At 47.0% G+C, this 26,807-nt stretch overlaps 1 protein-coding gene across 1 annotated transcript in view; it reads right to left on the reverse strand.

The window, feature by feature from the left end:
- Positions 1-17,214: 17,214 nt before the first annotated feature.
- Positions 17,215-26,807, reverse strand: part of GFRA4 (GDNF family receptor alpha 4) — a 119,178-nt gene continuing 109,585 nt past the window's right edge. The window contains exons 6-8 of the mRNA XM_087935679.1: positions 26,347-26,481; positions 24,761-24,918; positions 17,215-17,670 (exon numbers count right to left, since the gene is read on the reverse strand). Coding sequence (XP_087791805.1) covers positions 17,527-17,670; positions 24,761-24,918; positions 26,347-26,481 — 437 coding nt within the window. The 3' untranslated portion in view covers positions 17,215-17,526. The remainder of the gene's footprint in view (positions 17,671-24,760; positions 24,919-26,346; positions 26,482-26,807) is intronic.

Here is a 26,807-nt window from a genome sequence, read left to right on the forward strand (position 1 = left end):
TGCAGAGGTTTCTTGACCCAACTAGGTAACACCATCAGTGCTGCAAGGGAGTGGGATTCGGTCTCTGTTTATAGCAGCTGGCCCTGTTGGTGGGAATGCTGTTTTCTTCTTAGCTGAAGTTTGACCCTTTCTGGCCAATGTTATATGTTTACTGCATTGTAGGTTGTCCAGAGTCACTTTGAATAACAAGGGAGGTGGCGTATCAATTTAAATAAATAAATGATAGATAGATAGATAGATAGATAGATAGATAGATAGATAGATAGATAGATAGATAGATAGATAGATAGATAGATAGATAGATAGATAGATGGATGATAGGTAGATAGATAGATAGATAGATGATGGATAATAGACAATAGATTGATAGATGATTGATAGATGATAGATAGATGATGGATAATAGATAATAGATTGATATATGATAGATAATAGATAGATATATGATAGATAATAGATAGAAGAAGACAAGATAATAGATAGATAATAGATTGATAGATAGATAGTAGGTAGGTACGTAAATATACTTTTATATTTATGTAGATTGTGTGTGTGTGTGTGTGTGTGTGTGTGTGTATAAATATCAGTGGTGGGATTCAAATTTTTTTACTACCGGTTCTGTGGGGGCATGGCTTGGTGGGCATGGCAGGGAAAGGTAACTGCAAAATCCCCCTTACCTCCCCCCCTTACTAACCTGCTTTCCAGCTCCGTTCTCCTGTGCAGGGCAACCAAAGAAGACCCAGCCGATCAGCTGGGACTCGATGGGAGGCAGAGAAGAGATGGGGGTTGGCGGGGACAGTCAGAGGTGGGATTGGCCGGTTCTCCGAACCACTCACAATTTCCACTACTGGTTCTCCAGAACTGGTCAGAACCTGCTGAATATACCACCTCTGACAAATATATATATATCCCCCACTATATTTCCCTGCATTGCAAGCCATCTAGATTTCCTATGGATAGGTAAACGGATGCATTATAAATTTGACACATAAATAAACATTGGAGCTCTGGCTGTTTTTTTTGTTTTTGTTTTAATGGGTGCGGCAGCCACCATCTTGGCTTTTTTTTGGGGACCGCTCCTGCCCAAGACATGGCAGGATTTTCTCTCCTTTAGGGCTCCTTTTCAATCCTGCCCCTTCCAGGCAGCTTTTGCCTTCCTCCTTAATCCTCCATCAGGCCGAAATAAGTGCCGGTTCCTCCTGCCAGTCTCAGCCTTTATATCTTGTCCTTTTTCTACATTAGCTCTCCTGTCAACTGTCGATTGTAAGCTTTCCAGGGGAAACAAGCCGTATTTTCTCGTCACCCCATTGTAAAGGGTTATCGTACCGCAAAGCAGCAACAAGAAATAAATCTCCTGTTTTGTATTCGAGGCTGTTTTTCCTTCTCCTCAGCCACCCACCCTTTTTTCTTCTTCTTCTTCTTTTTTTAAAAAACTGGATCTCCCAATTCCTCTTGTAGCTTCGTTTCTCTTCAAATCCGGCCCTGAAAAAATAAAATCCATTTTTCAGCTGGGTTTTTAATCCACCCTAACTAAAAATGAACCCTGATACAAATTTGTGAGGAAAATTGTGAGATCTCTGAATTTAGGATTTCTCTGAGTCTCCCCAAATGTGTTCCCGGAGGGCCGGAGGCGGTCAAAAAAGTCAAGATGGTGGGCAGGACGCACGATCCAATCTTTGTCTTTTTATATGTGGGGTGTGGCGGCCATCTTTAATTTATCCATGGCGAGCAGTAGTAGGAGTAGCAATGGATTTTACTAAACCAACGTTTCTCGACCATAGCGACTTTAAGACATGTGGAATTCTGGGAGCTGAAGGAGAAATAAAAGGAGACAAGGGAGAAGATTTGTAACTTTGGGCTGAAATGAAGGGGTGCTCTCTGAGCTTGTTCTTTTTCTTGTAGACGTTTCATTACCCAGATAGGTAACATCATCAGTGCTAGAAGGCAGTGGGGTTTGGTGCAAGTATCTAGTGAAGCATGGAGCACTGATGATGTTACCTAGTTGGTCATGAAATGTCAAGAAGAAAACCATCAGCTCAGAGAGAGCAACAGTCATGGAGCACTGATGGTGTTACCTAGTTGGGTCATGAAATGTCTAGAAGAAAACCACCAAGCTCAGAGAGCACCAAGGACCCCACAATCATTATTTTCCTCCTCCTCCTCCTCCTCCTCCTCCTCCTCCTCCTCCTCCTCCTCCTCCTCCTCTTCCTCCTCTTCCATTTCCTCTCCCCAAACCTCCCTCCCTTCTAGCACTTGGAGATGATGTTACCTAGTTTGGGTCATGAAATGTCTTCAAGAAAACCACCAAGCTCAGAGAGCACCAAGGACCCCACAGTCATTATTTTTCTCCTCCTCCTCCTCCTCCTCCTCCTCCTCCTCCTCCTCCTCCTCCTCCTCCTCCTCCTCCTCCTCCTCTTTCTCCTCCCCTCCTCCCACGAACCCTACTCCCTTATAGCGCTGGTGACGTTACCTAGTTTGGTGATGAAACGTCTGCAAGGAAACCATCAAACTCAGAGAGTCCCATCCTCCTCATTCCTCCCCCTCCCCCTCCTCCTCCTCTCCCCCTCAAAAGCCCCACTCCCTTGTAGCGCAGGTGATGTTACACTAGCGTGTTGACGAAACATCTGGAAGAAAACAGCCAAGTCCAGAGGTTAGAATGGAACAGAACAACAGAGAGTTGGAAGGGGGACCTTTGGAGGTCTTCTAGTCCCACCCCCCTGCCTAGGCAGGAAACCCTACCCCCCTTCAGACAAAATGGTTCATCCTCTAAAAACTTCCAGGGTTGGAACGGTCACACAAGGTTGTGTGTTTCTGCAGGATTCCGGGAGCTGAAATCCCCGCATCCTGAAGTTGACAAGGGGTTGAGTCACACCATCACCAAGTTGTGAACTCTCAGCTAATCCGCCTCGCCTCCGCAGTGCAAAGTCAAAGTGTTCTATTGGAAGTGTCACAACACAGACACGCCCGCCCGCCCACCCACTCGCCCACCCGTGTCCTGGGTGGGTGACTAATCTTCCCTCCGATGGAGGAACTTTGCACACCAAGGAAGCAACTCATAACGGGGGGAAGGAGGGACACGCAATCCGCAGGAACCCAAATTGAAGCATATTTGAGGGATTGACTCCCTAACCTCTATCTGGACGTGTAGCAGAATCAGAGAGTGGAAAGGGGTCTTGGAGATCATCTAGCCCAACCCCCTGCTCAGGACGGAGGCGGGCGAGAAGGCCAAGCCTGCCCAGCTTCCGGATGTAAAATCTTGAAGCCATCAAGAGATATTCGATGGAAGATGGATTGAAGGCTGGGGCACACGTAGAACATAGAATAACAGAGCCGGAAGGGACCTCGGAGGGTCTTCTAGTCTGACCCCCCCTTCCCGCTTGAGCAGGAGACCCTACACAATTACAGACAAATGGCTGTCCGGTCTCTTCTTAAAAGCCTCCAGTGTGGGAGCACTCACACCTTCTGGAGGCAAGTCATTCCACTGATTAATTGACGCAGGTTGCCGGTATAACAGGGTTGGCAGGGACTTTGGAGGTCATCTAGTCCAACCCGCTGCTCAAGCAGCTGACTATACAATTGGAAACAAATGGCTGTCCAATCTCTTCTTAAAACCTCCAAGGATGAAGCACCTAAAGATACTATCATGTCACCCCCACTAGTCCTTCTTTTCACTAGAGTAGATATAAAGTAGATATTCCGTCTCCAGGGGGCGGTGCTCATCTCCGTCACAAAGCCGAAGAAGAGCCAGCGCTATCCGAAGACGTCTCCGTGGTCATGTAGGCGGCAGGACTAAACGCCTTCGAAGGCCCACGGAGCGCTGTTACCTTCCCACCAAAGGGGTTCCTATTCCTCTACTTGTATTTTTTTTTTAATGTGTTTTCGAACTGCTAGGTTGGCAGGAGCTGTGACCAGGAACGTGAGCTCACTCTGTGACATGGTGCTGGGGATTCGAACCGCCGAACCACCAACCTTTCTGATTGACAAGCTCAGCGTCTTAGCCACTAAGTCTCTTTTTTAGTAGATATAACTCAGTGGTGGTTAACCTTTTGGGGCTCCGAAAATTGTGCGCGCGCTTGCATGCTTGCGCTTGCATGCCAGCACCCAGAAGGCAATGCATGACCCCCCCATGCCCCCTAGGCATGTGCGGCAATCCCCCACCCACTCAGCCCCACCCCTCCTTATCTGCACTGCACCTCACAGCTGATTTTCAGCCAGTTTGAGGCCTTTTTCGGCCTCCCAAAGGCTCGAGGAAGGCTTCTGCAGGCTTTGCAGGCCGAAAACTAGGCCCGTTTCATCACTTCCTGTTTTCCCGAAAATACCAGAAGTGATGAAATGGGGCCCAGTTTTTGGCCTGCAAAGCTTGCAGAAGCCTTCCTCAAGCCTCTGGGAGTCCGAAAAAGGCCTCAAACTGGATGAAAATCAGCATGTGCAGTGAAGTAAGTTTGCCTGCAGCTCGTGTGTTGGCACAAATGGCTGTGTGTGTGTGTGTGTGTGTGTGTGTGAAAATAAACAAAACTCCCTCCCCCAAATTTATCCGGCATGCCATGCTCTGCTAATGGCGCACCATCAGGGGTTTTTCTGGCAGTCAGGCAACATACAACTGACAACTTACACAAACACAGAGACAGCCATGGATCCCCGTTGGCAGCCAAAGGCCCCCTTTGAGAGCAGCTAGATCTGTGCTCAAGGCAAGGCAAGGAAGGAAGGAGTCCCTAGTGCTTTCTGCACACCTTGCAGTAGTCTTGCAGACGTTTCCCCACCCAACTAGGCCACCTCATCAGTGCTAAAGGGGAGTTGGTATTCAGAGTGGGAGGAGGAGGATGACAGGGTGCTTCTTAGTGGTTTTCTTGCAAATATTTCATTGCCAAACTAGGTAACATCGTCAGTGCTAGCAGGGAGTGGCGTTTACAAAGAGGAGGAGGGGAATGAGAAAGAGGAAGACTGCGGGGTCCTCGGTGCTCTCTGAGTTTGGTGGTTTTCTTGCAGACATCTCATCGCCCAACTAGGTAACGTCATCAGTGCTGGAAGAGAGTGAGGCTTGGAAGGAGGAGGAGGAGGAGGAGGAGGAGGAGGGGAAGGAGGAGGAGGAAAAGAAGGGGAGGATAATTGTGGGGTCCTTGGCACCCTCTGAGTTTGGTGGTTTTCTTGCAGACGTTTCCTCACCCACCTAGGTAACATCATCAGTGCTACTGCAAAACGACGATCCTACTCTTTTGAGGTCTCCTCCCTCCTCCAAAGAGTTGCATAGGACTGATTTAAGATCCTTCAGCCCTTCACACACACATACACACACACACACACCCCAAAAGGAGACAAGGCAGCTTCCTGATCTCTCCCACCCCCCACAATGCTCGCTACACCCTAGGACGATTCGGACCACCCCTGCAAGGAACACAAATGGAAGAGAGGGAAAATGCACGTTTTCTTTATTTCCAGGTACAGGTTTTTGGGATACAGATACATACAGAAAGGAACAGGTAAGAGCCCCTCCCCCCAAAGTATTACCAACACGAGTATAAACCCCTTGCAGTCTTTGAGTGGTCTCCTTGCCACGAAGGACATTTTGTGTGTGCGTGTGCGTGTGTGTGTGTGTGCATTGCCTTATTGCAGAGATGAGACTATCTGCAAACCAGGTTTTCTGCTGGTCTGTCCCGTCACTTTGCCTATGGAAATGTGAGGATAAACACGACTGGGGAAAAGACATCGAATGTGGGAACAGTGGGAGAAGCTTTCTTCTCGGCTGCCATTTGCTACCAAGACTCTTCTCCAAACCTTCACCCGAATTTCTTGTATCCAACAAGGAGGTGGAAAGAGATTGGCCCTATTCACGCAACCAAGGGTGGAATTCTACCGGTTCGGACCGGTTGTATCGAACCGGTTGTTACGATTCTGTGCAGTTTGGAGAACCGGCAAATCGCGGCTCTGGCTGGCCCCGCTCCTCTCCGCCGGCCCTTTCCTCCCAGCCCAGTCAGTGCTTATCGCGCATGCGTGACATCGCTGACTGCGTTCTCCCCTGCCCAGTTACTCCTTAAGGTATTTCTTTCCCTCCCCCAATGATCAGCTGTTCCGGTGATCAGCTGTGCCGGGATTCCCCTCGCTGTCTTACTGCTTCGCCCAGGAGAAAGGAAGGAATGAAGGTGAGGAGGAAGGAAGGAGGAAGGAAGGAGAGGACGATCAGCTGTTCTGACAATCAGCTGTGCAGGGATCACCCTGGTTGTTTTACTGCTTTGTCCAGGAGGAAGGAAGGTAGGAAGGAAGGAGGAGGAGGGAAGGAGAGGAGGAAGGAAGGAAGGAGAGGAGAAGGAAGGAGAGGAGGAAGGAAGGAGAGGAGGATCAGCTGTTCTGACAATCAGCTGTGCAGGGATCACCCTGGTTGTTTTACTGTTTTGTCAGGAGGAAGGAAGGAAGGAAGGAGAGGAGGAGGAGGGAAGGAGAGGAGGAAGGAAGGAGAGGCGATCAGCTGTTCTGACAATCAGCTGTGCAGGGATCACCCTGGTTGTTTCACTGCTTTGTCCAGGAGGAAGGAAGGAAGGAAGGAAGGAGGAAAGAAGGAAGGAGAGGAGGAAGGAGAGGGAAGGAAGAGAGGAGGAAGGAAGGAGAGATGATCAGCTGTTCTGACAATCAGCTGCAGGGATCACCCTGGTTGTTTCCCTTTGTCCAGGAGGAAGGAAGGAAGGAAAGGAGGAAGGAAGGAGGGATGATCACTGTTCTGATCAGCTGTGCTGGATCCCTCGTCTTACTGCTTTCCCCAGGAGGAAGGAAGAAAGGAAGGAAGGAAGGAAGGAAGGAGAGGAGGAAGGAAAGAGGAGGGAGGAAGGAAGGACAGGAAGGAGGAAGGAGAGGATGATCAGCTGTGCCGGGATCCCCCTGCACTCTGTTTTTGCCTTCTTGTGCCCCTGGGAAGCCTCCTGGGAGGAAAATGCCCCCGGAGGCTTCCTTGAGGCCCAGAAGGCAAAAAAAAATGGGGGGGTGTCGCTGCAAAAAAGCCACACCCACCCAGGAATATGGCCACACCCACCTAGCCACACCCACAGAACCAGTTGTTAAAAAAAAAATGGAATCCCACCCCTGCACACAACCTCCTTAACCCGGGTTAGGGACACAGCCAGCAACCTCCGCAGTGCTCTCTGGTCATTGCAACCTGGGTCGGCCTTCTTGGCTCTTCTTCGTTGGTGGTGAAGAAGGCAAGATGGCGTCGTCCGAGCGCTGGGCAAAGCGCCAAGGTTCAGTCACTGGCGGGTTAAGGCGGGTTGTGTGAATCCGGTGACTCTTGACGTTTGCAAGCCCTTGTCAGTTTCGATGGAGGTGATGAAATTCATTCTGGGGGTCCTGGGGAGGGACAGAGGAGGAAGATAATCTGGAAACATGGATGCAGCCCTGGGGGGCGGGGAATTCAAGGGCTGTTTGGAGGCATCGTGGTTGGTCAAGATTTATAAACCGCTTCGCTCCGCGGAACTCCGCGCTGTGGACAAAACAGGAGCACTAATCGTGACTCAATTTCCTTTCTCTTTGAAGAGCCGGACTGGAATTTTGGAGCCTAAGCAATTGGGACAGGCTTAATTTGTGATTTTTCCTTAAACCTGGAAGATCTAAGGTGGGGTGTCCAACTTGGCAACTTTTAAGATTGGTGGACTTCAACTCCCAGAATTCTTAAAATAGCCTTAAAATAGCTGACATGGGACACTTTTGCTTGAAAACCTCTTTTAAGGCCATGGAGCCAATGTAAAAAAACCCCAACCCCAAACGGTGGGATTTCTTCCCATGTGTGAAACAACCATATTTTGTTGGTAAAAATAAAAGCAACTAGGTGAACAAGGTGCAACTCTGAAGGAAAAAAAAAGTCTCGTTAGGATAAAGTGAAATAATTCATTTTATTACATGTCTATCCTGCCTTTATGCTTTATTATGACTTTATAGTTATCACTTTCTAATTAACTCAAGGAAAGTATTAATATACTTTCTTCTTCCTATTTTCCCCCTAACAACAACCCTGTGAAGTGGGTTGGGTTGAAAGAGAGTGACCGGCCACCCAGCTGCTTTCCAGCCTAAGGTGGGACTATAATTCACCGTCTTCTAGTGATTGGCCCAAAGCCACCCAGCTTTTCTGCCTAAGGTGGGACTAGAACTCACCATCACTTGTTAACTGGCCCAAAGCCATCCATCCGGCTTTCCTGCCTAAGGTGGTACTAGAATTCACCGTCTCCTAGTGATTGGCCCAAAGTCACCCGGTCACCTTTCCTGCATAAGGAGGGACTAGAACTCCCAGTCTCCTGGTGATTGGCCCAAAGTCACCCAGCCGGCTCTCCTACCTAAGGTAGTGCTAGAATTCACTGTCTCCTAGTGATTGGCCTAAAGTCACCCAGTCACCTTTCCTGCATAAGGGGGGACTAGAACTCACTGTCTCCTGTTGATTTGCTCAAAGTCATCCAACTGACTGTCCTGCCTAAGGCAGGACTAGAACTCACCGTCTCTAGGTGATTGGCCCAAAGTCACCCAGACAGCTTGAAGAGCAGGACTAGAATTCCCTGTCTAGAATTAGACTAGAATTCCCTGTCTAGAATTAGACTAGAATTCCCTGTCTCCTAGTTTCTAGCCTGGCGCTTTAACCTTTGCTTTACAAAGGAAAATTCAGGAGCAAAACAGAAGAAAAACATTACCCAAAAAAGGAGCACATTCTAATAAAACAATATCTAAGATCAAAGAGTATTGCATTTGTATTGATTGTGCAATTTATTTTGAAAAGACAATTCAATTTCCATGAATGATAAAAGAAGAAGAACCAAAGTGAGTTTTGGAAAACAAATATACCTATGGGAGAGGATTTCTGGAATAAGGCAGGGATTATCTCTGCAACGGTCACCTTTTATGTGGAAAAAAGGCTGTTTGTAACCCTGGGAAGCAGAATCCTCCTCGCTCCCGAGAAATTACAGTAGTCCTCGAATTACGACCGTGGAGCGATCCCGCAACTTTCGTCGTAAGTCTCAGAGCCATCCTAAAATCGGCCATCGCGCCTGATTTTAAAACCATTTTTGCGACGGCGATAAAAGGAATGCGGCCATCTTTAGTAACTGTGGTGGTCATTAAGCGAATGCATGGTTGTTAAGTGAACCCATTGTTTGATGGGGGGGTCATTTTTGTTGCAAAACCAGCAGCGGATTCTGGTTTATGACCAAACCAGAGTAAATCGTAGTCATATGACTGCGGGGTTCTGCAAACGATGACAGATTCAGATTGGTTGCCAAGCACCCCAGATGTCAACACTTCAAATCTGGATTGTAAGTCCCAATTTTTGGGGGTGGGGGGGGTGGGGGGGGCTTCCATCATAATTTCGAACAGTCACTAAGTGGTTAGTCATAACTAGAGAACTACCTATGTCTTCATTCTTTTTCTTTTTTATAAGCCTAGTGGCCTAACTATAACTTGGTATTTGCAAGACCAATTCTTCTATCCTTCATAGACCAAATCCAAAAAAAAAAGAAAAATTACAAGGAGTCCTCAAGTTATGACCACAGCTGAACCCGAATTTTCCGCTGCTGAGTGAGACAGCGAAGTGAATTTTTACCCCATTTTTTTACGATCTTCCTCCCCTCAAGTTGTTAAGCGAATCGCTGCATTTGAGAGGAACCTGGTTGTTAAGCGGATCCAGCTTCCCCATGGACGTCGCTTGTCAGTAGGTCTCAAAAGGAGACTCCCGTGACCCCAGGGACACTACGACCGTCGTGAATACGAGTCGGTTGCCAAATGGTCGAATATTTTGATCACGCGACCCCCGGGGATGCTGCAAACGGTCGTAAGTGTGAAAAATAGCAATAACCCTTCCACTTATATGCCACTTCACAGTGCTTTCCAGCCCTCTCTAAGCGGTTTACAGAGCCAGCCTCTTGACCCCCAACAATCTGGGTCCTCATTTGACCCACTTCGGAAGGACGGAAGGCTGAGTCGACCTGGAGCTGGTCAGGATTTGAACTCCTGACTGTGGGCATAGTTAGCCTGCAATGCTGCATCCTAACCATTGCACCACCATGGAAGGAAGGAAGGAAGGAAGGAAGGAAGGAAGGAAGGAAGGAAGGAAGGAAGGAAGGAAGGAGGAAGGGAGGAATATCCTTCAGACTTATATGCCACTTCACAGTGCTTTCCAGCCCTCTCTAAGTGGTTTACACAGTCAGCCTCTTGACCCCCAACAATCTGGGTCCTCATTTTACCGACCTTGGAAGGATGGAAGGCTGAGTCGACCTGGAGCTGGTCAGGATTTGAACTCCTGACTGTGGGCAGAATCAGCCTGCAATATTACATTCTAACTAACACATCACAAGGAAGAAGAATGAGAAAGGGAAAGAAGAGAGGAAGGAAGGAAGGAAGGAAGGAAGAAAGGAAGGAAGGAAGGAAGGAAGGAAGGAAGGAAGGAAGGGAGGGAGGGAGATAGCAACAGCACTTAGACTTATAGACCGCTTCACAATGCTTTTACAGCCCTCTCGAAACAGTTTGCAGCCTCTTGACCCCCCAACAATCTGGGTCCTCATTTGAACCACCTCAGAAGGACAGAAGGCTGAGTCAACTTTGAGCCTGGTGGGATTCAAACTGCCAAATTGTAGGCAGCTGGCTGTAGCAGAGGTAGCTTGCAGTACTACATTCTCACCACTGGGCCAGAGAGGCTTCTTAAAATGGACTAAAAAAATGGTCTTAAGTCAGTTTTTTTCCAGTGCTGTTAGTGCTGAACCGGTCACTAAATGAACGGTCGTAAGTTGAGGACTACCAGTAATTTAAAGGAGGCTGTGAATTCCCAGGTTGTGAATCCCAAAGGAAGTCCTCGACTTACAACAGTTTGTGAAGTGACCGTTTGAAGTTCCAACTGTCAACTCATAAAATATTTCTCTGGCCGTTTTAGAGTTGTCAGCTCTAAAGGGAGGGGGGGAGGGGTTTGAAAGAGCAGTGCGGCAGCTTGGAAATCAAAACTGCATTCCGTAAATGTTTTAGAGAGAGTAATTAGGTGACCGAAGTTTCTGCCACGCAAAATTTTAACTACTGTTTTTCCACACTTACGACCGACCGTTGGTTACTCAATCAAAATTCGGACGCTTGACCACTGACTGTTGCAATGTCCCAGGGTTACATGATCCACTTTTGCGACCGTCTGATGAGCAAAATCAAGGGAGAAACTGGATTCGCTTAACGACCGGGTTACTAACCAAACAATAATGGCAGCGATTCATTGAACGACGGTGGCCAAGAAAGGTCGTACAATGGGGCACAACTCACTCCACAAATGCTTCGCTTAACAACGGAAACTTGGGGCTCAATTGTGGTCGTAAGTGGGGGTGGGGTTGGACTGGATGACCTACAAGGTCCCTTCCAACTCTGATTATCTGTTATTTGTCTACCTGTATTTAATCCTAAAACTGGACAGGTTTCTTTCTAACATGCAGAAGAGCAACAAGGATTCTATTATTGTCTGTTAAAAATGTGTAGAGCGATCCATTATTTTTAAAACTAGCACGAAGCTTGTTGCATTAAAGAAATGTACGGTTAATAGGACCGGAGGTTGTGAATTTGAATCCATTAAGGGAATTATTGGTTTTTTTCGCACCAACTTTTTTTAACAAAAAGGGTGAACGCGCGTGTGATTTCTCAGGGAATAAAACTGCCGATTTGATGAGAGCTTTATTCTTTAAGGATATGATACATAAAGGCTTTTCGATTTTTACTTGTTCAATTAGATGGCGCGCTATTTAAAAAAAAAAAATCCAGAATATTTCCTCCTTTGGGATGTTTTGGATAAAATTCACAAAAACATCATAGATGCGAAGGATAATATTTATTCCGTTTGCGCTACCTTTGCTCCAAGTTTGGGGTTACTTTTAATTAAATTCTGGGAGTAATTTTTTTTACTTATGGGTTACGTTTCCTCTAACCGCATTCTGATCTGGTTTTTTTTTAATTTTTAAATTCAATTCAAAATACAGCACTACAATGCAAAAGATTTGTGACTTGTGAAATACTTTTTCATTCACAACAACGGGGTGATTTAGGATGTAAGGAGATGGACTTCACGCCTGGAGGAAAGAGATCTGAGAGAAAGTTTTCCAATATTGGTTGTTTTATTGAAAAGGATGTTTTTCTTTTCCAAGCATGGCCCCTTTAAGACAGGTGGACTTCAACTCCCAGAATTCCCCTGGCTGGCTGGGGTATTCTGGGAGTTGAAGTCCACACGTCTTAAAGGGACCATGTTTGGGGAAAAAAAACATTGTTCGAAAGGAAGCTAAATGGACCGAATGCCCTTAAATCCTCCCAAAATCTCCTTTTTTGCCATATATCTTCTACGGGCCATTTCATAATTACTTTGTTTTGAGGGGAAAAAAACTAACGATGTGAGCAAAAATGGCTAAGAATTCGGGAAATGCAGCAAATCACGGAAAGAATTTCCCAGTAGGCCTTTGTTTTTTGGCTGAGAAGAACACCCATTATAACCCAGATCGCGATTGAACCCAATATAGCGGTGGTTCTCGACTAACAACGGTTCCATTTAATGACAGTTCAAGGTCACCACAGCCCTGGAAATAAGCGACTTAAGATCGTTTTTCCACCCTTGCGGCGTTTCACACAGTCATGTGATCCAAATTCAGATGCTCATCAGCTGACTCCTATGTAACAAATAACAGATAACAGATAGTTGGAAGGGACCTTGTAGGTCATCTAGCCCAACCCCCCTACACCATTTCTGACAGAGGGGAGTCCAATCTCTTCTTGAAGTGAGGGCGCTCCCACAACTTCCGAGGGCAAAGCTGTTCCATGGGTTGATTGTTCTCACTTTACGACGGTCCCGGGCTCACGCGATCCCCTTTTGAGACCTCCGGACAAGCAAAGTCAACAGGGAAGCCAGATTCGCGTAACAAGTGATTCACTTAATGACGGTGGAAAGAAAGGTCGCCAAATGGGGGAAAGCTCACTTAAGAAATGTCTCACTTAGTGACAGGAATTTTGGGGGCTGTGTGGTCGTAAGTCAAGGATGACCTGCGCTTTATATAAAAATTAGGCTGACTCTTAACTGTCCACTGATAACCTACCACGAATCCTATTATCTGGTCTGTATATTGTGATTTTTTTAATGTTTTTATTTGCAACCCTGGTCCGTGAGAAAATTTTGGTGGTCCGCAGAGAACCGTCCCCCCAAAGCAATTAATCCAGACTGAGTGGGAACACAAGGCTGCACCACCGACATGGCCCGCCCACCCGCTGGCCCCTAACCTTCAGCCAAGCGCAAACCACTAGTGGGATTCAAATTTTTTTTACTACTAGTTCGGTGGGCGTAGCTTGGTGGGCCTGGCAGGGGAAGGATAAACTGCAAAATCCCCCTTCCCTCCTCTATCCATCCATCCATCCATCCATCTACCTACTTACCTACCTACCTATCCATCCATCCATCCATTCATCTACTACCTACCTACTTACCTACTTACCTACCTACCTATCCATTCATCCATCCATCCATCCATCCATCCATCCATCTACCTACCTACTTACCTACCTACCTATCCATCCATCCATCCATCCATCCATCCACCTACCTACTTACCTACCTACCTACCTATCCATCCATCCATCCATCCAGTGGTGGGATTCAAATTTTTTTACTACTGGTTCTGTGGGGGTGTGGCTTGGTGGGCGTGGCAGGGGAAGGATATACTGCAAAATCCCCCTTCCCTCCCCATCCCACTAACCTGCTTTCCAGCTCCGTTCTCCTGGGCAGGGCAACCAAAGGAGACCCAGCTGATCAGCTGGGACTCAACGGGAGGCAGAGAAGAGATGGGGGTTGGCGGGGCCAGTCAGAGGCGGGATTGGCCGGTTCTCCCAACTACTCCAAATTTCTGCTACCTGTTCTCCAGAACTCGTCAGAACCTGCTTAAACATACCACCTCTGGTGCAAACCTTGAGTAGAGCCATGCGAGTTGGAACCGGAAGGTAAGACCAACAGCAGGGGAGGGAAATCCGCTCTGGGGTGGCTTGCTGACGTCGGTGGGAAAGTCGGTCCCATATCCCAGAGCTTCAGGAGTCACAGGACTGGCCCCTTTGGTCACCCCGGAGTAGCTGCTCCTCCACCTGGGTGCACCAGCCTGCCATGGACTGGAGGAGCAGCTACTCTGGGATGACCAAAGGGGCCAATCCTGTGACTCCTGCAGCTCTGGGATATGGGACCGACTTTCCCACCGATGTCAGCAAGCCACCGTCGATCAAAATCCATATTAGTGGTCCGCGGGATTTAAAATTATGAGTTTGGTGGTCCCTGAGGTCCTAAAGGTTGGCGACCCCTGCTCTAGAGCAACATCTGGCAAAGGTGAGACTACTATAACCTGGCTCCATTTTCCTGGGGACACCTCCCCCCATTCACCTGGAGCTCTTAAACGGAGTAACAAGTACCCAGATTAGTCTAAAACGATGTGAAATCAGTGGTGGGATTCAATTTTTGTTTTTTACTACTGGTTCTGTGGGCGTGGCAGGGGAAGGATAACACTGCAAGATCTCCAGTCAGAGGTGGGATTTGCTGGTTCTCTGAACTAATCAAAATTTCCACTACTGGTTCTCCAAAACTGGTCTGACCCCGCTGAATATATACCCCCTCTGGATTTCTACTCCTTGCAGACACAGCTGGTCATCCTTTCAGAGGGTCGTTGAGACCACTTGGAGGTTGATCTGTGTCCTCAGTTGTCCCAGAGGTGCTTTTATTTCAAGAAGAAACTGGACTTTTTTCTTTTGAAGGTGTTTCTCTTCTCATCCCAGAAGCTTCTTCAGCTCTGACTGGATGGTGGGGAACGGAAGGACTGATACTCCTTGCAGACACAGCTGGTCATCTGCATCCTTTCAGAGGGTCGTTGAGGCCACTTGGAGGTTGATCTGTGTCCTCAGTTGTCCCAGAGGTGCTTTTATTTCAAGAAGAAACTGGACTTTTTTCTTTTGAAGGTGTTTCTCTTCTCATCCCAGAAGCTTCTTCAGCTCTGACTGGATGGTGGGAACGGAAGGACTGATACTCCTTGCAGACACAGCTGGTCATCTGCATCCTTTCAGAGGGTCGTTGAGGCCACTTGGAGGTTGATCTGTGTCCTCAGTTGTCCCAGAGGTGCTTTTTCAAGAGACAACTGGACTTCCTTTGTTTTGCCTTGAAGACGTTTCGCTTTTCATCCCAGAAGCTTCTTCAGCTCTGACTGGATGGTGGGGAATGGAAGGATTGATACAGTGGTGGGGTTCAAATTTATTTATTTTTATTACCGGTTTTGTGGGGCTTGGTGGGCGTGGCCAGGGAAGGATACAGGGCAAAATCTCCAGTCGGAGAGGTGGGATCGGCTGGTTTTCCAAACGACTCAAAATTTCTGCTACCAGTTCTCCAGAACCGGTCCGAACCGCTTGAATGTGTGAAATGAATATTATTATTATTATTTTTTTGCTTTGCCGATGAAGTTTTGACGTCGTGCACGGAGCACTGAACGATAACAGTGGAAAGAAAGATGAGGCGGTGGCCATTTTCCTTCCTTAGGACACCAGCGGTGACTTTCCAAAATTTCAACCTTACCCACGGCCACCCGATTGCGAGAGTAACACACTCCACGGAGCGCGGTTGCGGTGTTTGCAACCTTCCTGAGGCATGCTCGATATTTTTTTTTTCACCCCACCCTGTTGCAGAGTCCTGGAGGGAAATCCTCAAGCGCAGAGCAAATTCCCGGAGCCGCAGAAGGACCTCAACCGTACAACCTCACCCCCTCTCTCCGTTTCGAAGGCCTGAATAGCTCCAAGCAGGGATAATTACGGTCCCCGCCGTGATGGTGGGACATCATGAAGTGCATCAATCGTTGCCGTGAAGAGACAGCGGAGAGACAGGAGTGAAAGCCACTTATTACGAAGAAGCTCGGTTGGTGCTTTCGGGGGGCCTCCTGGTGAGGTCAAGGGGCTGTGAATCAGCAGGGATCAATCCAGATGGACCCATCGGTTCTCCTTTCATCGTTTAGTCTCGCCTCACGGCACCGACCTTCTCCGGGAAATCAACTCAAGCTGAATAGAGGGGTGGTTTTGGGCCGAGAAACGCAATTCGGCGTTGAAACCCATCTTGTTATCATCGTAGAGTAGATGGTCACCAACCACGACGGGGTTGCTTTTGGAAAACACCCCCCCCATCCCCAATTTTGCAAAGGGTGGAAACCCATGCGTGAGACGTCCACCTCATGGACATCTCTGCACGAGAGGTTCATCTCATGGAGATCTCTACGTGTGAGACGTTCATCTCATGAAGACCTATGTGGGAGGTGTCCGTCCCACACGCTCCTTTGAGATGTTCTACCCACGCGGTCTTTCCACGCCACTCTGAGTAGGGACCGGGGGAGAGGAGATGTGCCTTGGAAAAGACGCCACAACGTCAACCCCGTAGGAGAATTTTCAGATCCTGTACAAAGCTCCCTTGGTGAAGAACCTCAACCGAACCCAACGGAGGCACTTCCCATAAGAAGAGTGGACAATTTCTATCTGTAGCCAAGGCCCACCAAGGCCCACATCTCAAAACATGATTCCTAGTTTCTACTTCTCTCCAGATCAGTGTGGTCGAAGGTCCACCTGGTTGGGTTGGGTAGATTCTCTTGGGGGGAGGGAGGGTTAGGGGTAGGGTTGGACTGCGCTCGACTTAATTAAAACCACTCAACCCTTTTGCAAAATAAGGGGGCTGGGCAGTTTTTATACCACATGTTTGGCTTGGTGTGGTACAGCAATTGTCCCATGTCAAGCAGGAGAACTTGGATCTCAACCTGGTTTTGGAAGGGTTTCTCAGAAGACAGCAAGAGCTTGTCATTGTCAAGCAAGAGGACTTCATTGCACCAAAAGAAGAAGAGGAAGAGGAAGAAGAAGAAGAAAAGAAGAAGAAGAGGAGGAAGAGGAGAGTAGAAGTTAGAAAAGAAGAAGAAACAAGAAAAAGAAACAAGAAGGAGAAGGAGGAGGAGGAGGAGGAGAAGAAACAAAAAAAGAAGAAGAAGAAGAAGAAGAAGAAGAAGAAGAAGAAGAAGAAGAAGAAGAAGAAGAAGAAGAAGAAGAAGAAGAAGAAGAAGAAGAAGAAGAAGAAGAAGAAGAAGAAGAAGAAAGAAGAAGAAGAAGAGAAGAAGAAGAAGAAGAAGAAGAAGAAGTAGTAGTAGTAGTAGTAGTAGTAGTAGTCAGCTTTGACTCACTGGTCAAAGATGAAGAAAAAAAGACGCTTGTGTGAATTGGTTTCGGTCCGTGACTTCACATCGACGATGAAGTACACAGGATTTCTTGAAGACATTCATAGTTGACTATGTCCCCGGATCAACACCCTTGCTCTCCAGAGAGACGTTCACAGACAAGCTCGTGGGATGAGTTGTTGGTTGGTTGGTTTGTCCTCTTCTCTTACTACAAAGTCGAGGAGGGGGACGGTGGTTTTGGGCGGGACCACCCTCCTGAGTTCCCCAAGCTGGAAAACCGACGACCGAGCAGCCCCCCTCCTCGGTCGCTGGGCGGTCTCGAGCAAGGCGTCAGGCTGGTTCACATGGCCATCAGGAGGACAGTACTGGTGGCCGCGGAGCTCACCACCGCCATCCAGAGGTCGGTGGTCAATGCCAGGGCAGCGTCCGAGGGGCCAGGTCCAAGGTGAGATCCATCGCGCAAGAGCGTCTCTTCCGCGGGCATCTAGAACGACAACGAGAGTAATGGAGAACGTGAGGAGATGGGAGAGGCCGGGTTCCCCCTGGGTGGCGAAGGATTGAGCCCAAATCAAGAACACGGGGACAGGAGGGAAGCTCCGAAGAAATGTGCTCTGACTCAGCTCCCCAAACACCAAAAACCCTCCAAAAACCCAAAAGATGCCTTTCAGCAGCTCCGGCAAAAGTTTCTCTCCCACTGCAGGCTAACAAGTCCGTCATCTCCGCCCCCCACCCGCCTTTTATCCCCAGAGCCAGAGTGGGGCTTCATTAGCAGCGGTAGCTCTTCTGTCCTGAGGACCGGCCCATAGATTTCCACGGCTCTCCTCTCCTCTGCCTTCTGCGCATCTGCGTGTCAGGCACTGGGCTCGGCTCTTCCTCCTCTTCCTCATCAGCCCTTCCAGACCTGGGGGCTGTTGACTCTCCATCTGAGGGCTGATGGGTGGCCCAGGCTCCACTTCTGTCCCTCCCTCCCTCTCCCTCCCTCTCTCTCTCCCTCCCTCCCTCCCTCCGTCTCTCCCTCTTCCTGTCTCCTTCCTCTCCTCCTCTCTCTCTCCTCCCTCTCCCTCCTCTCTCTCCTGCCTCTCCCTCCCTCTCTCTCCCTCCCTCTCTCTCCTCCCTTCCCTCTCCCTCCTCTCCCCTCCCTCTCTCTCCTCTCCCTCTTTCCCCTCCCTCCCTCTCTCTCTCCCTCCCTCTCCTCCCTCTCCCTCCCCTCTCTCCTCTCCTCTCCCTCTTTCTCTCCCTCCACTCTCCCCTCCTTCTCTCTCCCTCCCTCCCCCCCTCTCTCTCCTCCTTCTCTCTCCCTCCTCTCTCCCTCCTCTCTCTCCTCCCTCTCTCCCCTCCCTCTCTCCTCCCTCTCTCTCCTTCCCCTTCTCTCTCCTCCCTCCCTCTCTCTCCTTCCCTCTCTCTCCCCCTCCCTCTCCCCCTCCTCCTCTCTGTCTAACTGGAAACAAAGAGGCAATATGAGTTTTTTTTATTTTTATATATATTATATTAGATACGAAATAGAAAATGCAACTGATTAGACAAAGGATATTAGAAAAACAAAAAGAATACGGTAAATTAGAAACGACTATACTGTAAAGTATTTGCAGTTGAGATTCTTATATTATGATTTAAAAGGTGATGAGTGAAAATTAAATAAAACATCCCAAATTTGGCCAAAGGGAAAGAAAGAGGAAACGGTGGGAGCTGGGAAGGCTTTTATCACTCATTTGAAATCGACAGTGCTTGCAACTGGCTTTAAAAATAAAATAAAATAAAATAAATCCGGATTGCCTCCGGATTCCACCAGGAGTTTAATACGGCTTCCAAACTTCACCTGGAGGGAGACAACGGCAACGGCATCCCAGGCAGGTATGTCCTTATCGCGCCAAGCTTGGCGGGCGTTCGCAGGTTTCTCAAGAAACGGTGAGGATTAAGTCCTCCCGCCTCTCTCTCGGTGTGCTTTTATTTTATTTTTCAGAGATAGGATACCCTGCAGAAGAATTTGGGATTTAATCCCAGCATTTAACACAGACTTGGATGCTACCCAGATATCCCTCTCGGAGCTAGATGGGAGGCTAAGGAGTGTGAGAGATAAATAAATGTAAACAAACTTTGAGACTCTTTGCAAGGAAGGGGTGGTAGCGGCTGAGGGTGGGGCTGCCCCCCCCCGAAATCTGATATTTTCTTCTACGCCCCCTCATTCAATCGGGGTTCCCTAGAAGGGGATAAACCAGACCAACACAGAGCATTGCAAAATCAATAAGCCAGAGGATGGAGTTTGCCGATAAAAAGCAGCGGGAACATCTATTTTGCCCTCCCCCAGCGGGTGGCGCCCCTGAGCAGTGTAGACTGAAGTTCCAAGACCAAAGCATGGATGGGAGACCAAGAAGAAAATGAGGAATCCATGACGGTCCCTGGGCTTGGTTGGGTTCTTGCAGACGTTTCATGACCCAACTAGGTAGCATCATCAAGTGCTAGAAGGGAGTGGGGCTTGCAGGGAGGAGGAGGAGGAGGAGGAGGAGAAGGAGAAGGGGGTCCCTGATGCTTTCTGAGCTTGGTGGTTTTCTTGCAGACGTTTCATGACCCAACTAGGTAACGTCATCAGTGCTAGAAGGAAGTGGGGCTTCCAGGGAGGAAGAGAAGGAGGAAGTGGATGAGGAGGAGGAGGAGGAGGAGGAGGAGGAGGAGGAGGAGGAGGAGGAGGAGGAGGAGGAGGAGGAGGAGGAGGAGGAGGAGGAGGAGGAGGAAAACTGTGGGATCCTTGGTGCTCTCTGGGCTTGGTAGTTTTCTTGCAGACGTTTCATGACCCAACTAGGTAACGTCATCAGTGCTAGAAGGGAGTGGGGTTTGTGCAGGGGAAGAGAAGGAGGAAGTGGAGGAGGAGGAGAAGGAGAAGGAGAAGGAGAAGGAGAAGGAGAAGAAGGGGTCCCTGATGCTTTCTGAGCTTGGTGGTTTTCTTGCAGATGTTTCATGACCCAACTAGGTAACGTCATCAGTGCTAAAAGGAGTGGGGTTTGTGGAGAGGAGGAGGAGGAGGAGGAGGAGGAGGAAGAGGAGGAAGGTGGCATCTTCTGACAAGCAACGTCAAGCGGGAGGCCACATTCCCTTAACAATCATGTTACTAACTTAACAACGGTTGTGATGCCCTGAAGAAACCGTGGCATGAAAAGCTCATAAAACGGGGCAAAATTTAGCAAATGTCTCGCTTAGCAACCGATCTGTGGAGCTCAATTGTGGTTGTAAGTTGAGGACTCCCCGGACTTAAAGCTTCAGCTTTATGCTTTAGTTTTAGACAAATAATATTCTGTAGGTTTTTTTTTTCCTGTTTTGTTTTTGTTCCTAGAGACATCGTTTGACAATAAAAACCCCATATTCTTTTTGTAGCTTGCCTTGTATGTTGGGTTCCCTTCCTTTTTTTCCCCCTTTGAATAGTTTCATTGCAACAAATAATTAAATTTGACTGACAATTATTGACTAGAAACAAGGGCGGAAGGCAAAACTGTATATTTCCCCCCCCTCTCCCAATTTTGGGGTTTTTTTCCTCTATTTTTTTTTGATTGCACTTTCTCTCTTTTGGGTTTTGTTTTGGGTGCTTTTGACTGCATTGAAAAAATGCGAATAACATTCTAATAAAAAATTATTTAAAAGAAAGAACAAGGACAAGGGCCTTCAAAAGCTTCCTTGGAGCAACAGAAGTGCGGGAGATCAAACTGGGCTCTGCTAGAAAAGAAATAAAAAAATAATGGTGGAGGAATAATACGATTCTGGGGAGGAAGTTTGATCGCATCATAAAAGAGCAGCTCAAGTCTCGGCATCAAGGAGGGTTGGAAATAGGCGAGCGGGGAACGAAAGCGCCGTCTTTGGACTCGGGGTTCGGACCAAGAGAGACCCCCAGTCAAAAGTTGCAGTCCAGCACTATTATAGCTGAGCTGCAATACGATGGTCTGTGCCCAGAGGGCAGCAGAGGGTAAAAGGGGCTTCTCTTTGCTGCCACCCAGAGGCCACTGCAACGGTTGCAGTCAGATAGGTGATAGTTCAGTAAGAGCCCTGCTGGAGAGTTGTGACTGAAAACGGGTTTTTTCCACCCCAGGCTTGTACACGTCTTTCTTTCTTTCTTTCTTTCTTTCTTTCTTTCTTTCTTTCTTTCTTTCTTTCTTTCTTTCTTTCTTTCTTTCTTTCTTTCTTTCTTTCTTTCTCTTTCTTTCTTTCTTTCTTTCTTCTTTCTTTCTTTCTTTCTCTCTCTCTCTCTTTCTTTCTTTCTTTCTTTTTCTTTCTTTCTCTCATTTATTTTCTCTTTCTCTTTTTTCTTCATCCATCTGTCCCCTCATTTTTCCTTCCTTCCTACCTTCCTTCCTTCTCTTCTTCCCTACTTCCCCTCATTTTTCCTTCCTTTCTCCCTCCCTCCCCATTTTTCTTCCTCCCTCCCTTCCTCCCACCTCTCCTCATTTTCCTTCTTCCCTACCCATTTTCCTTTCTTCCTCCCTCCCTCCCTCCCTCCTTCCCTTTCCTTCCTTCCTTCCTTCCTTCCTTCCTTCCTTCCTTCCTTCCTTCCTTATCTTCTTCCCTACCTCCCCTCATTTTTCCTTCCTCCTTCCCTCCTTCCCTTTCTCCCCATTTCCTTCTTTGCTTCCTTCCTTCCTTTTCTTCCCTTCTCTCGTTTTCTTCCTTCCCTTTTCTCTCCCCTTCCTTCCTTCCTTCCTTCCCTCCCACCCTCCTTCCTTCCTTATCTTCTTCCCTACCTCCCCTCATTTTTCCTCCCTCCCTCCCTTTCTCCCCCATTTCCTTCCTTCCTTCCTTCCTTCCTTCCTTCCTTCCTTCCTTCCTTCCTTCCTTCCTTCCTTCCTTCCTTCCTTCCTTCCTCCCTCCCTTCCTTCCTTTTCTTCCCTTCTCTCATTTTCCTTCCTTCCTTTTTCCCTTCCTTCCTTCCCTCCCTCCCACCTTCCTTCCTTCCTTCCTTCCTTCCTTCCTTCCTTCCTTCCTTCTCTTCTTCCCTACCTCCCCTCATTTTTCCTTCTCGTTCCTCCCTATTTTTCTTCCTCCCTCCCTCCCTCCCTCCTTCCCTTCCTTCCTCAGAAAGAAAGCTAAAACCAAGAAAACTGACACTAGTTGACGTTGCTTGTTTGCTAATTCTCCCACACCCAAATTATAGGCTGCAGCCTTCAGTTCTGATGCTATTGACTGTATAACAATCCATTTCTCTTCCCCCCTGAGCCTGCTTTTATTACAGGGTATATATATTTCTTTTCAAAAAAGGAAACTGGAAGATCCGTGCTCTTTAACGCTGGGGGCTCAAAGACTCCGACATTTTCCATTTTATTTGTTGGGATGCTGCCCACGGAAAGAGACCCCCTGACGTTTATGGGACTTTTCACAAGCAAATTTTAATAGGGATTAGAAAGCAATTAGGAGGAAATTGAGGCTGATTACAAGGGAAATAATCAGGTTCACCAACAAGCTTCCTCTGGCTGGGGAGCATCTGGAGAAGAGGAGGGGATCAGGAGACAATGGCCGGAGACCTCACCCGCCCCCCTCATGCCCCCCTCGCCCCCCCCCCGCTTCTCCCAAGGGCAGGAAAATGGTGGCAGCCACAGAAACCCTTGCGGCTGAATGGAGGAGGCTGTGGAGCTGTGACTGGGCATGTTACTTGATGATAGGAAGGTAGGTAGATGATTGATAAATTAGATAGATAGATAGATAGATATGGATAGATGGATGAGAGTAGATAGATGATAGCTAGATAGATGATAGCTAGATAGATAGATAGATAGATAGATAGATAGATAGATAGATAGATGGATGGGAGAGAGTAGATAGATGATAGATAGATAGATAGATAGATAGATAGATAGATAGATAGATAGATAGATAGATAGATATGGATAGATGGATGAGAGTAGATAGATGATAGCTAGATAGATGATAGATAGATAGATAGATAGATAGATAGATAGATAGATAGATATGGATAGATGGATGAGAGTAGATAGATGATAGCTAGATAGATGATAGATAGATAGATAGATAGATAGATAGATAGATAGATAGATAGATAGATATGGATAGATGGATGAGAGTAGATAGATGATAGCTAGATAGATGATAGCTAGCTAGCTAGCTAGCTAGATAGATAGAAAGATAGATAGATAGAAAGATAGATAGATAGATAGATAGATAGATAGATAGATAGATAGATAGATAGATGGATGGGAGAGAGTAGATAGATGATAGATAGATAGATAGATAGATAGATAGATAGATAGATAGATAGATAGATAGATAGGAGAGAGTAGATAGATAGATAGATAGATAGATAGATAGATAGATAGATAGATAGATAGATAGATGATAGAAAAATAGAGGTAGGTAGGGAGGCAGATAACCATAAGATAACAATAATAATAGCCCTTAGACTTGTATGCCGCTTTATAGTGCTTCACAGCCCTCTCTAAGTGGTTTACAGAGTCAGCCCCTTGCCCCCCCCCCCTAGCAATCTGGGTCCTCATTTTACATACCTCAGAAGGACAAAAGGCTGAGCCAACCTTGAGCCCGGTGGGATTTGAACTGCCAAATTGCAGGCAGCCGATAGTCAGTAGAAGTGGCCTGCAGTACAGCACTCTAACCACTGCGCCACCAAGGCACTTATAAGATAGATAGACAGACAGACAGACAGATGATAGATAGGCATAAATATAGATATAGATAGATTCTGTAGATAGATGCAGACGATAGATGGATAGTTATAGACAGAATAGATATAGATACATAGACAGATAAATAGAGATGATAGATGATAGATGATAGTGATAGAGATAGATAGATAGATAGATAGATAGATAGATAGATAGATAGATAGATAGATAGATAGATGTAGGTAGATAGATAGATATAGGCAGACAGACAGATGATAGATAGGTATAAATATAGATATAGATAGATAGATACCGTAGATATAGACGATAGATGGATAGTTATAGAAAGAATAGATAGATATAGACAGACAGATATATAGATGGAGATGATAGATGATAATTCTAGATAGAATAGATAGAGATAGGTGATGGATAGTTATAGATGGAATAGATAGAATTAGATACATATAGACAGAGTTAGATGATAGGTATAAAAATAGATAGATATAGATACATATCTAGGGATGATAGGTATACAGATAGATAGATATAGATGATAGATAATTATAGATAGAATAGATAGATATAGATATATAGACAGATAAATAGATGATAGTTATAGATAGAATAAATAGATATAAAGATAGATAGATTATATACAGTAGATAGATAGATAGATAGATAGATAGAGTGATAGGAGATAGATATAGATGATATATATGCACATGTGTATGTATAGGTGATAGATAAAAGAGAAAGAAAAGAGAGAAAGATAGATAGATGAAAGAAAGAAGAGACCTGTCTAACCACAGGAATTGTGTCCCCACAACCTGCTAACCACAAACAACAAACCCAGGTTTGAGAAGCCAACAGAGCCTTGGGTGCAAATGGAACCCGGAGATCTGAAAACATCCGGTGGGTCGGTCCCATAGTCCCCCCCACCGCCCCGAGGCCTTGGCCTACCTTGGTCGGTTCCAGCTGTTCCAGAATGTTCTCCTGGTGGGTGGCAGCCACTTTGTCGGTGTTTCTCTCCTGCTTCCTCATCTGGGTGGTGGGCGAAGTGGATGGGCTGGTGGCGGCACTCAGATACGTCCCGTTGCCGAAGGCCTGGATGGCATTTTCTGAAGAGGAGGAAGGGATGGGTGTGTGAGAGAGAACCATACAACCAAAACACCACATCCGGAATCCTACCTCCAGTTTTGGTTACCCCGCCTCCCCATTCCAAAAAAAAGATGCTGAGACTTTGGAAAAATTGCAAAGAAGAGAGCAACTAGGATGAATTAAAGGCCTTAGAATACAAGGGTCTTCCAACTTGGCCAGTTTCAGACTTGTGGACTTCAACTCCCAGAATTCCTGAGCTAACATGACTGGAGGAGGAATTCTGGGAGTTGAAGTCCACAAGTCTTAAAGTTGCCAAGTTTGAAGACCCCTGAATTCTATCATCTGTCTGTCTGTCCGTCTGTTTGTCTGTCTATCATCTCCCCATCCACCCATCCACCCATCCACCCATCCATCCATCCATCTATCACAAGGGTCTTCAAACTTGGCAAGTTTAAGACTTGTGGACTTCAACTCCCAGAATTCTTGAGCTAACATGAATGGAGGAGAAATTCTGGGAGTCGAAGTCCACAAGTCTTAAAGCTGTCAAGTTTGAAGGCCCCTGATCTAGATCTTTATATAATCTATGTCACCCATCCTCTGTCTGTCTGTCTATCATCCAGCTAGCCAGCCAGCCATGCTCTCTCTGTCTATTTATCTCTCTATCTAGTGCTGTATCTAGATTTTTATATAATCTATATCATCCATCTCTCTCTCTCTCTCTCTCTCTCTCTCTATCTATCTATCTATCTATCTATCTATCTATCTATCTATCTATCTATCTATCTATCTATCTATCTATCTATCTATCTATCTATCTATCTATCTATCTATCTATCTATCTATCCATCCATCCATCCATCCATCCATCCATCATCCTATCCTATCCTATCCTATCCTATCCTATCCTATCCTATCCTATCCTATCCTATCCTATCCTATCCTATCCAGTTTGTAGAGAGGAGAATGAGGAGGAAGAGGAGGAGAAAGAGGAATGTGAGGTCTTTGGTGCTCTCTGAGCTTGGCTATTTTCTTGCAGACATTTCATGACCCTACTAGGTAATATCATCAATGCTAGAATGCAGGGATTTTGCAGAGTGTTGGTAACTGGTGATGGTGGAAGATGAAGAGGAGGAGGAGGAGGAGGATAAGGAAGAGGACTGTGGGTGCCACAGCGCCCTCTGAGCTTGGTAGTTTCTTGCAGATGTTGCATCACCCAACTAGGTAACATCATCAGTGCTAGAAGGGAGTGGGGTTTGCCCTTTCTCTCTCCATAAGTGGCTTGCCCTGTCAGTCATGTTGCAATGAAAGCAATCCAACCAGAAAGCTTCCTCTAAAGGCCTAAACACCCTTGGCATCCGCTCTCAAGGACCAGAGTCCCAAGCAATCCACCCCCCGTCTAATTGTCTCCAAAGGTGCCGGACGTCAACAAGGCCAGAGGCCATACTTACGGAGGCAGAGATTGTCGACGAAAAGGTGCAGGAAGCGTTCACATTCTTCCTGCCGGTTTCCGCTGGCGTTGCAAGTGCACCAGGGCGCGATGTTGGCGGTGGAGTTATCGATGTAGTTGGGGGTGATGGTGCTGCCTGGCGAGGCCAAGGAGAAGCAACAGAGAAAATCTCTTGAGAAAGCAAGGGAAACTTCAAACGTTTAAAATTTGAAAAGCCGCTACGGACAATCTAAGAGAGGAGACCTGCAGATTTGGCAATTTTAAGACTTGTGGACTTCAACTCCCAGAATTCCCCAGGCAGCATCCCCAAACTTAGCAACTTTAAAAAACTGGTGGACTTCAACTCCCAGAATTCCCCAGGCAGCATCTCCAAACTTCACAAATTTAAGACTTGTGGACTTCAACTCCCACAATTCCCTAGCCGGCATCTCCAGCATCTCTGGCTGGGGAATTCTGGGAGTT

Source organism: Pseudonaja textilis, chromosome 6 (genome assembly GCF_049901715.1).
Source record: "Pseudonaja textilis isolate UNSWEBS1 chromosome 6, rPseTex1.2, whole genome shotgun sequence".
Lineage (NCBI taxonomy): Eukaryota > Metazoa > Chordata > Lepidosauria > Squamata > Elapidae > Pseudonaja > Pseudonaja textilis.